Here is a 12,426-nt window from a genome sequence, read left to right on the forward strand (position 1 = left end):
GATCTGTGTCTCTCCCCATAACCCATGACACCCGCACCAAACAAAGAATCTATCTATCTCTGCCCCAAAATACCTTTTACTCAGTTTTCCATTAAATCGTTCCCCTCTCGCCTTAAACCAATGTGTAGCCTTGTTGTGGACACAAAAAGCTGGAGTAACTCAGCGGGTCAGGCAGCATCTCTGGAGAGAAGGAATGGGTGACATTTCGGGTCAAGACCCTTCTTCAGACTTCAGACCTATTCCTTCTCTCCAGAGATGCTGCCTGATCCGTTGAGTTACTCCAGCATTTTGTGTCTACCTTCGATTTAAACCGGCATCTGCAGTTCTTTCCTACACATTACACCCTTTTTGTTCTTGATTCCTCTAGCCTGGGAAAAGGACGATGCATTCACCCTATTTATTCCCCTCATGATTTTATACACCTCTCAGCCTCCTGCAGTTCAATTAATGACCCCCCTTAGTCTCTTGCACTCCAGAGGGTGGTTAATCTGTGGGATTCTCTGCCGCAGAAGGCTGTGGAGGCCAAGTCAGTGGATATTTTTAAGGCAGAGATAGGTATAGATTCTAGATAAGTACAGGTGTCAGAGGCTATGGGGAGAAGGTAGGAGAATGGGGTCAGGAGGGAATGATAGATCAGCCATGATTGTTTGGCGGAGTAGACTTGATGGGCCGAATGGCCAAATTCTACTATTCCTTATGACCTTATGACTTAGGTCCTTATCGAAGGTATCACAAAATGCTGGAGTAACTCAGCGAGTCAGGCAGCATCTCAGGAGAGAAGGAATGGGTTGTTAGTCCTTAGGATTACTCCTCAGTCTCCTGCACGCCAATTGATTACCCCTCAGCCTCATGCACTCTGATTGTGAAATACATTTGGCTCAGGACAGTGTTAGCTGTCTCCCTGTCGTAGCGCTGCATTCCTTTTTTCAGCACACTGACTATTTGCCATTGATTTTCTCCACACTTCATTCCTCACAGACCTGATGTCTGGAAATAGCACTGAAGTGTCACACTGCAACACAAACCTGCTCTCTTTCAGCTCCCGAGGAGTGTGTTTTAAGAATGAGTCTTAGTTTAGTTTAGTTCAGAGATAGAGAGCGGAAACACCGGGTCTGCACCGACCGGCGATCCCCGCACACTGACACTATCCTACACACACCAGGGACAATTCTACATTTACACCAATCCAATTTACCCACAAAACCCTGCGTGTCTTTAGAGTGTGGGAGGAAACCGAAGATCTCGGAGAAAACCCACGCAGGTCACGGGGAAGAACGTACAAATTCCGTACAGACAGCACCCGTAGTCGGGATCAAACCCGTGTCTCTGGCGCTATGAGGAAGCAACTCTACCATTGCGCCACCGTGCCACCCTAACAGGTCCATGAAACAAAAATGGGAGGGGGATGGCAGATTTCTCCCATAGGTATCTCCATAGGCTTCTGAAGGACATTGGTCAGTAAGTTACAGTAAAGAGCCCTTCTTGGCAATATATTTTTGTTGGTCAATAATAATACCACATGTTGAGGGAGTCCAGAACCAGGGGTCACAGTTTAAGAATAAGGGGTCGGCCATTTAGGACTGAGATGAGGAAAAACTTTTTCATCCAGAGTTGTGAATCTGTGGAATTCTCTGCCACAGAAGGCAGTGGAGGCCAAATCACTGGATGTTTTCGAGAGAGAGTTAGATTTAGCTCTTAGGGCTAATGAAATCAAGGGATATGGGGAGAAAACAGGAACGGGGTACTGATTTTGGATGATCAGCCATGATCATATTGAATGGCGGTGCTGGCTGGAAGGGCCGAGTGGACCTATTTTGTATGTTTCTATGTTTCCATGTAAATACTCCCACTGCTTTTCCATCTTTGACAATGGGCATAGACACAAAAAGCTGGAGTAACTCAGCGGGACAGGCAGCATCTCTGGAGAGAAGGAATGGCTGGCGTTTCGGGTCGAGACCCTTTCTTCAGGCACTCTCACATGACCTACGTGTCCCATGCTCTTTATTAATGTGCTTGGTCTCAAATGTATCCACATTATAAATCTATCTGCTCTTCCTCCAGTTTCTTAATGAGTACAGATCAGTATGTGTTGTGGTACCAATCTGTCTTGCATTCCCTCAGCATAGTCGCATTCAATCTTGCAATACCACTGCGGCTCTGTGATAACTCTCCAAAAACAGATTCCATTTATCAACTTATTTCTGTTCTGCAGTGTCCCCAAGGATCACTTTTCTCATTTGTCACCTTTTTAGTTTATTAGCTAAATTTTCCTTCAACTCAGTTAACTAATTTGATATCCTTTCGAAATGAACCTGAGTCTTCTTAACACGAGTCGTAACTGAATAATATATCCACTCAAAGGTGATAGGGGCAGAATCAGGCCATTCGGCCCATCAAGTCTACTCCGCTATTCAATCATGGCTGATCTATCTCTCCCACCTAACCCCATTCTCCTGCCTTAGACAATAGACAATAGTTGCAGGAGTAGGCCATTTGGCCCTTCGAGCCAGCACCGCCATTCAATGTGATCATGGCTGATCATTCTCAATCAGTACCCCGTTCCTGCCTTCTCCCCATACCCCCTGACTCCGCTATCCTTAAGAGCTCTATCTAGCTCTCTCTTGAATGCATTCAGAGAATTGGCCTCCACTGCCTTCTGAGGCAGAGAATTCCACAGATTCACAACTCTCTGACTGAAAAAGTTTTTCCTCATCTCCGTTCTAAATGGCCTACCCCTTATTCTTAAACTGTGGCCCCTTGTTCTGGACTCCCCCAACATTGGGAACATGTTTCCTGCCTCTAACGTGTCCAACCGCTTAATAATCTTATACGTTTTGATAAGATCCCCTCTCATCCTTCTAAATTCCAGTGTACTCCCGGTAACCTCTGACACCCATACTAATCAAGAATCTGTCCATCTCTGCTTTAAAAATATCCATTGACTTGGCCTCCACAGCCTTCTGTGGCAAAGAATTCCACAGATTCACCAACCTCTGACTCAAGAAATTCCTCCTCATCTCCTTCCTAAAGGAACGTCCTTTAATTCTGAGGGTACGACCTCTGGTCTTTGGATCTCCCACTAGTAGAAACATCCTCTCCACATCTGCTCTGTCCACTCTTAACGTTTTATTAATTCCTAACTTTTGAGACACTATTTCGACATGTAGCTAACAACATTGAATGTAGCTTTCCTTTTATTTAGGCTCTATGTGCTCCTCTTTGTAAGACGGTGTGCAGAAATCCTTATCTCCTGGGGCAAATGCTCGGTGGCAATTACGTCAGTCATTCGGCCAACCCCACTTAACTGCTCAGAAATACTTAAACTCAGAACGGTGAGGATCAAACTTAGGAATCACGTCTCCAGAGATGCTGCCTGACGCGCTGAGTTAGTCCAGCAATTTGTGTCTATCTTCAGTGTAAACCAGAACCTGCAGTTCCTTTCTAAACATGTTTCATTTTGGCAATTAATGTAAGATTACTTTTGCATTAGGCCTCCATTCTTGTCACTTTGGTTTTCTCTTTCGCTGCCTCTATTTTCCATCGATGCATTCTTGGGATCGTTTCTGCCCTGTGTGTGTCTTTGGCCACCGAGTCCGCGCCGACCAGCGATCCCCGTGCACTAACACTACCCTACACACACTGGGGATGAGGGACTCTTCACTAGAGACACACAAGGGACAATTTACATTTATACCAAGCCAAATAGCCTACAAACCTGTATCCCTGTGGAGTGTGGGAGGAAACCGGAGCACCCGGAAAAACCCACGCGTGCAGGTCACGGGAAGAACGTACCAACTCCATACAGACAGAGCCAGTAGTCAGGATTGAACCCGGGTCTCTGGCACTGTAAGCGCTGTAAGGCGGCAACTCTATCGCTACCCACTGGCGTTTCCTGTGCCTTTGCCATGTCGTTCTTTCCCTCAGATGATAAGGCTATTTGCTCACTTAGCTTGGACAGAGTTCGCCAGACAGAAGAAGTCGTAGAAGATTCTCCATTCTTCACAGCCTCATCTGTTGCCCTTGGATTAATCTCCACAACCATTCCACAGTTTGATGACCATGCATTGCCCATGATTTTCTAGTTTGACCTGTCTGATTTCAAGCTGAATAGGGCATCTCGGAATAGGGGATCACAATGTCAAAGCTCATAGAGCTGCTACCTCACAGCTCTGATCAACCCGGCTTCCATCCTGACCCTCGGTGCTGTCTGTGTGGAGTTTGCACTTCTTTCTGTGTGGACTTTCCCAGGTTCTCTGGGCGGTGCAGCGGTAGAGTTGCTGCCTCACAGCGCCAGAGACCCGGGTTCGGCCCTGACTACGGGCACCGTCTGTACGGAGTTTGTACGTTCTCCCCGTGACCTGCGTGGGTTTTCTCCGGGATCTCCGGTTTCCTCCCACACTCCAAAGACGCACAGGTTTGTAGGCTAATCGGCTTGGTATAAATGTGAAATTGTCCCGAGTGTGTGTTGGGTGGTGTTACTGTGCGGGAATCAATAGACAATAGGTGCAGGAGGAGGCCGTTCGGCCCTTCGAGGCAGCACCGCCATTCAATGTGATGCATTCAGAGAATTGGCCTCCACTGCCTTCTGAGGCAGAGAATCGCTGGTCGGTGGGGACTCGGTGGGCTGAACGGCCAGTTTCTGCGCTGCATCTATAAACTAAACGAAACCAAAACCTGCTTTCAATAGACACCCTGCAGCCTTATTGCATCTTCCTCACAATTCACACTACCCCCCAACTTAGTATCATCTGCAAATTTGCTAATGGTACTTTTAATCCCTTCGTCTAAGTCATTAATGTATATCGTAAATAGCTGGGGTCCCAGCACCGAACCTTGCGGTACCCCACTGGTCACTGCCTTCCATTCCGAAAGGGACCCATTTATCCCCACTCTTTGCTTTCTGTCTGTCAACCAATTTTCTATCCATGTCAGTACCCTACCCCCAATACCATGTGCCCTAATTTTGCCCACTAATCTCCTATGTGGGACCTTGCCGAAGGCTTTCTGAAAGTCGAGGTACACCACATCCACTGACTCTCCCTTGTCAATTTTCCTAGTTACATCCTCAAAAAATTCCAGTAGATTTGTCAAGCATGATTTCCCCTTCGTAAATCCATGCTGACTCGGAATGATCCCGTTACTGCTATCCAAATGCTCAGCAATTTCGTCTTTTATAATTGACTCCAGCATCTTCCCCACCACTGATGTCAGACTAACTGGTCTATAATTACCCGTTTTCTCTCTCCCTCCTTTCTTAAAAAGTGGGATAACATTTGCTATCCTCCAATCCACAGGAACTGATCCTGAATCTATAGAACATTGAAAAATGATCTCCAATGCTTCCACTATTTCTAGAGCCACCTCCTTAAGTACTCTGGGATGCAGACCATCAGGCCCTGGGGATTTATCAGCCTTCAGTCCCATCAGTCTACCCAAAACCATTTCCTGCCTAATGTGGATTTCCTTCAGTTCCTCCATCACCCTAGGTTCTCCGGCCCCTAGAACATTTGGGAGATTGTGTGTATCTTCCTCAGTGAAGACAGATCCAAAGTAACGGTTTAACTCGTCTGCCATTTCTTTGTTCCCCATAATAAATTCCCCTGCTTCTGTCTTCAAGGGACCCACATTTGCCTTGACTATTTTTTTCCTCTTCACGTACCTAAAAAAACTTTTGCTATCCTCCTTTATATTATTGGCTAGTTTACCCTCGTACCTCGTAAATCTTTCCGCACTCATGAGAGGAATAGATCAGATAGATGCACAGAATCTCTTGCCCAGAGTAGGGGAATCAAGGACCAGAGGTCACAGGTTAACGGTGAAGAGGAAAAGACTTAATAGGAATCTGAGGGGTAACTTTTTCCACAGTACGGGTGGTGGGTGTATGGAACAAGCTGCCAGAGGAGGTAGTTGAGGCTGGGACTATCCCAACATTTAAGAAACAGTTAGACAGGTACATGGATAGGACAGGTTTGGAGGGTTATGGGCCAAACGCAGGCAGGTGGGACTAGCGTAGCAGGAACATGTTGGCCGGTGTGAGCAAGTTGGGCCGAAGGGCCTGTTTCCACACTGTACCACTCTATGACTCTATATGCCACACATGTGCAGATTGGGAGATTGATTAGCCATAGTGAATTGTCCCTAGTGTGACAGTGTTCTAATGTGGGGTTGGGTGGGTGGGTGTGGAGGGGGGGGAGGAGGTAGTCTCTGGGATTGTGAGGAAAAGTTAGACAATAGACAATAGGTACAGGAGTAGGCCATTCGGCCCTTCGAGCCAGCACCACCATTCAATGTGATCATGGCTGATCATTCTCAATCAGTTCTAAAAACAAAAGGAATAACTGTGAGCTTCGAATAAGTGCATGCCTGATAGTCAGCAATGGGCAAATGGCTTGAATGGGCAAATGCTTGCTTCTGTTTTGCAAACATGTTGAGTCTCGAGGTATATATCTTCTTAAAATTTCTAACAAATAGCACAGGTTGGGATGGTATTTTGGGCAGGTAGGACTCACAACCTGACAAAAGGGAGCAAACGATCAAGGTTTAAGAGCAGTTTTGCACATGATCAATGAGAGCTTGCTGTTTTCTCAGCAGGAAAGGCGAAGAAGTCCTTTCGGTCTGAAAATTGTTTGCATTGTCAAGGACTGTATCTGCAATGAAGGTGATTTAGCAAGCCACACAATGGTGTTTTGGTCTTGTCAGTTCTGCAATCGGAAGTAAATTTTTAAAATTCTTTTCAGATAAGCATGTTGGCCATGCTTAAAAAATTTACTGGAGCACCCTTTTGTGGAAAGAAACAATTCAGTCAGTACAATGACTCAAGAATATTTTTTCAATATTCTTCTTTAGAGTTGAGTAGTTTTCTTGATTTAAATGTTTTTTTACAAACTATCTGATTCCAGCTGCCAGGACAGATGATGAAATGTGAGGTTTTCTCTTTGGTAAATTCACACATGCACAGTGTCGATCGCTTGCATGTTTATAGGCATGGTACTTTTGTTCTTGTGCATGATGCCATTCCATGCAAAGACAAGTGCTGTCAGTGTGTCTAATGTCTGGTTCTTTCCTTTCTCGACATTTCTGCTTTCAGAAGTCAACCGTGTGCCAGGTGAGGTCATTCTTTCAACCGGTTACCTCGCGCCTAACTCGTAGAATGTGGTCGGTCTTTTGATTCACTGTAAAAAAAGTAATTAAAATGCTAAGATCGAGGAAAGTGCCCATTCCTCTTTCACGGTACGACATTAATGGTGCATGATAGTTATTTATATTGGAAGGACAATTGATGCCTAAAGAAGGACAGCTGTATAGATTTATATAAAATTATAAAAATCTTATAAAAATTATTAATTGAAATAATAATTAAATGCATTTTATTTATTTATAAATATATTAACTAATTAATGATAGTTATTTATATTGGAAGGATAGTTGATGCCTAAAGAAGGACAGCTGTATAGATTTATATAAAATTATAAAAATCATATAAAAAGTATTAATTGAAATAATAATTAAATGCATTTTATTTATTTATAAGATTAAATAAATTAACTAATTAACTAACTAATGATAGTTATTTTCATGAAAGGTCAGTTGATGTCTAAAAAAGCACAAATTTATAAATATATAGACATATGGAATTAATAGTTGGTAATTATTGAATAATTTTGATTAACTAACTAATTAAGTAACTTTTGATAGTTATTTATATGGAATGTCAGTTGATGTCTAAAGAAGCACAATTTTATAGATATATATAGATATATGGAATTAATAGTTGGTAATTATTAAATAAATTTTATTAACTAACTAATTAAGTAACTAATGATTGTTATTTATATGCAAGGTCAATTGACCAAAGTTTTATGGTCACTAACTCAAAGGTTACTGACTAAAACCATTAAAAAAAATTTGGCAAGTTTCACCAAGAGGAATTGTTGAGTTATAAACTATGCTCAGTAATTTTACCTAAACTTTACAAAGAACAATCACTTGGTTTATATATTTCTTTCATGCCCATAATTCTTCCACTGTCCTAAAACCAATGTATCCAAGAGGCACAATAGCCATGGTTACACTATCATCTGGAATCCCTGGTTTAATTCCCCATAACAAACAATTAGTTGATATTTATTGATGATGCCCTTAGTGTGCCAAACGATAATATATGGCTGAAATCGTAACCGATCGAGCCATACAGCGTGGAAACAGGCCCAACTTGCCCACACCGGCCAACATGTCCCAGCTACAGTAGTCCCACCTGCCTATGTCTGGTCCATATCCCTCCAAACCTGTCCTATCCCTGTACCTGTCCAACTGCTTCTTAAACGATGGGATAGTCCCAGCCTCAACTACCGCCTCTGGCAGCTTGTTCCGTACACCCACCACCCTCTGTGTGAAAAGAGAACTAATTGCGAGATGCAATGCTTAAAAGTTACAGATAAAGATTTAAAATATTTAAAACATATAAAACAAACACATAGTGCTTTAGCCTAACCTGGACTGGGACCTAAACGTATTCAACTTCTGTAGTTTTTTTGATGCTGTTTGTACATTTTCAGAGGCACAAAAGGTGACTGGTTTGATTCTTCTGGAATCAGTTCACTCTGATCCAGTCCTTTAACGAGGCAAGCTTTTTCACTCATGGTAAAAGAAAAAGCTTAGCGTGTGTTTGATAACATACTTGGCCTTAAGTATGTGTTATCACAATACCGACAGGTATTGTACGAAACTCTGTGCATTTCTTTTGACTCCAATTCTTCCTCTTCGAAGGTTTCTCGCATCTGATGATGGGCGAGCAAGGTATGCTACCTTTACCACTCTTTCTGTTCCGATTTAACCTCCTTTTTCACCCCCTTTCCCCTCCCCCCTTCCCCATGCTGCTAGTTTTTTGAGTCGCAATGCAGTGGCAGGATGAGTTTCCCCTTTCATGCATTAGCTATTTCGAAGCTTTCTATTACTGCGACCTGTTTAATGTGGATGATTCAGGTGGCTGTCTCGAAGTGTAACTGCAATCACAAGGGCGAACACCTGCCATTCAGAATGCTATTTTTTAAACATTTTAAATGTAACGTCAGGTACCCTTGCAGTGGCCCCAGAGCACATTATTTGTGTCTGCACAGATTCATATTTTCAACATTGCATGACCGCAATTAAAAAAAATAAATCCATCAATAACCGCTGAAGCTATCAATGGGTGAAAATAATGCATCTGATATTTTCACATTGATAACCATTGATAGTCAGCACTGCATCAACATAGAGTTCATTTTTGCACTTTGGATTTGCCATTGCATGTAATGTTTACATTTTGTTTAACACACTGCATTTTTACGTGATTGTGTACGACCGTCAACAGATTTTAGTGCATTACTGCAGAATTCTGCAGTAATTCACAGCTATTATTCTGTTGTGTTTTTATGGTGTGTGATGTGTTGAGGTGTTCCTAATTTGTTATCCTTCCCCCTTCTCCATTGCCCCTCAATGATGGATTTCATGCTTACGTGGATCCAATCTTCATTTCTGTAGGTAGAAGTAAAGGTAGAGTTGTGTTTATATTTCTACTGCTTGTTACGAAGAGTTTATTTGTTAATATAAGATTGTTGAACTGTGAATGTGGTATCGCAGCTGAGCTGAAATGGCTATCAGACTTTGGTCTGATAAATGTTGGTTATGGAAATTTACCATGTCGGTTTAAAAAAAAATCCTAACATAATTGTTAAAGTACTGAACATGCCAGTTACTTGGAGAAGCTCTGCTCCATTGTTAACATGAGTTCAATATTGTGTTGCATGGAAAATTTGTTATTGTCTATAATTTCCATGTTTGAATTATTTTTAATACGTACGGTGAAAATCTTGTGTTGGATTAAATTATCATTGCTGGTCTGACTGCTTTGCTAATTCTGCTTTGCTCACTCCAAACTGAGAGCTAATTCAAAGGATCGTATTCTTAACATACCTTGCACATATGCAGAGGAGGTTATGTGGAAGAGACTCACTGTAACTACAAGGCGAGGAGTGGGAATTATTTTAGCTGATTTCATGGTTTCTGAAACAGTCTATGTCAATTAAATAGCGATGGAAGTTAATCAAGTCTATTAATCCAGCTTTTCGAGCTGAACAACAAAAATAAACTCTACAAGTACATCAAGAGATTTGTGGTTACGCTGAATTTTAATTGTATAAATGTAAACCTGTTACAAGGATTGGTTGGATATTCAATATTGACTGGCAGATGAAGAGTTGAATGATGCAGCCCATGTTTTTATTTTCATGCTGTCTTTGTGTTCCACAAATGTGAATATTTGACAGAAAATGACTTCATCTTACTATCAATAGATCAGGGAAAAAAAATTGCGTGTTAGCTGGTACCATTTTCCCACTGTGCCATTATATTTTCAGTCTGGTTTCGGGAATAAGCTGACAGCTTTTTGATAAATGATTTCACCGTTTGCACTTTCCGTCTGCTTTCTAATTAGGTTTTCCAACATGATGTTGCAAACGTTTTTTTTCTTTTATAAAACGTCTAAAGGAAAGATGTGGGTGTTGTGTCAGCTTTTCTGTTGTTGTCTTCACAATTATCCAGAGATGTTTCTTCTGCAGTTCACTGGATGTTGGCTGACATTTTGTGTGATTAAAATATAAGAACGAATTGTACGGAAGATAAAAAGCAAAACGCTATCAAATGCCGTTTTGTGGAAGAAGGATTAACGATACTGTGCAACACCACACACTGCAATGCAATGAAGAATTTGGCAGAACGTCCAACCACTGATTCCCACCGCGTACAGTTGAAACTGAATTTCACTTAGTTGAGATTTTAAGTTCATAAGACCTGACGCTTACTATTAACAAAAAATTTTCCTTGTCTACTTCTTCTGAAGGGACAGTCCACCCCCCCCCCTTTAATTTTGTTTAAAAAAAAAAAAATTGTTGCCGTAAATGTTGAGATAGATGACAGATCATGTGGCGTGAGTGAATCATACCCATAGAAATCTCCCACCGTGTCACTTCAAAGCAATTAGAGGAGATATTTTCATTAGTAACAGTCATCTGATAGCTATTAAAACATTAATGGGAACAGGTGACGTAATGTCACAAGTGGTGTTTTTTTTTGTGTAATACTATCTGGAAATATCAACAATAGATCTCGGGCCTTTTGTTTTTTTGTTGCAATGACCATTTCTTTACGTTCACCTATTCCGACTGACTCCACAGCAAATAATTAGCATCCTGGATTTTTCTTTTTAAAAAAAAACCCAAAACACTTCTGAGGTTTTCAAATAATGTCATGAATAAGAAATGAAGCTTTGTCACAGCCTGAGGAGATGTCAACTGTGAGTGTACTCTTGAAATAGCTGTTGCGTGCTTACTCTCTTTTGCAAGGCATTTTTGCTGAGGGACTGAAGTGGGAGGAGTGTGCCAATGACCTGGATGATGAAGGATTAAAAATTGTGGACAAAAGTACTAAGTGAAAAAAAATAAAAATTAATGATTTGAACGTTTTGCCTTTGAGTGAAGTAACTTAATGAATATGATTCTCATATTCAACCTCGGTTACACTGATTTATTGACTTGTGCACTGTGCTAAGTACTATATCAATATGATAAATCTGTTTTGAAGTTGCTAACCCATGTACTCCGCGTTTACACATTGCCTTATATTGAGGTTTTGCCTTGCGTTGTGTCTTAGTGTTTTGCAGGAAGGCATTTTCAAGAGTCAAGAATCAAGAGTGTTTGATCAGCCATGATCACATTGAATGGCGGTGCTGGCTCGAAGGGCTGAATGGCCTTGTCCTGCACCTATTGTCTATTGTCTAAGAGTGTTTTATTGTCGTATGTCCCAGAGACAACAATGAAATTCCTACCGGCAGCAGCACGACAGTACATGTAAACACAGACAATATATGTAAACAACATAATAAATGAGAAAAAAATGATCTGTGAGTTTATATACCCATACCCACATTTACACACACGCACACACACACATACACACACACACCACACACACACACACACACACACACACACCACACACACACATACCACACACACACATACCACACACACACCACACACACACACACTCACACACACAAAACAAACACACACACCCCACACACACCCCACACACACCACACACACACGCGCACACACACGCGCGCACACACACACACACACACACACCACACACACCACACCACACACACCACACACACCACACACACCTCACACATACATACACTCTACACACACGCACACACCCCGCACACACACACCACACGCACACACCCCACACACACACACCCCACACACACATACACCACACACACATACACCACACACACACACACACACAACACACACCACACACACACACCCCACACACACACCACACACACACACCACACACACACCACACACACAC

General features: G+C 42.1%; 1 protein-coding gene across 1 annotated transcript in view; it reads left to right on the top strand.

Moving 5' to 3' along the window:
• The window catches only part of nrxn3a (neurexin 3a), a 1,276,003-nt gene that overhangs the window by 59,613 nt on the left and 1,203,964 nt on the right, over window positions 1-12,426 (top strand). Inside the window, exons 3-4 of the mRNA XM_078406911.1 lie at window positions 7,088-7,105; window positions 8,767-8,796. Coding sequence (XP_078263037.1) covers window positions 7,088-7,105; window positions 8,767-8,796 — 48 coding nt within the window. The remainder of the gene's footprint in view (window positions 1-7,087; window positions 7,106-8,766; window positions 8,797-12,426) is intronic.

Source organism: Rhinoraja longicauda, chromosome 10, assembly GCF_053455715.1.
Source record: "Rhinoraja longicauda isolate Sanriku21f chromosome 10, sRhiLon1.1, whole genome shotgun sequence".
Taxonomy (NCBI): Eukaryota; Metazoa; Chordata; class Chondrichthyes; order Rajiformes; family Arhynchobatidae; genus Rhinoraja; species Rhinoraja longicauda.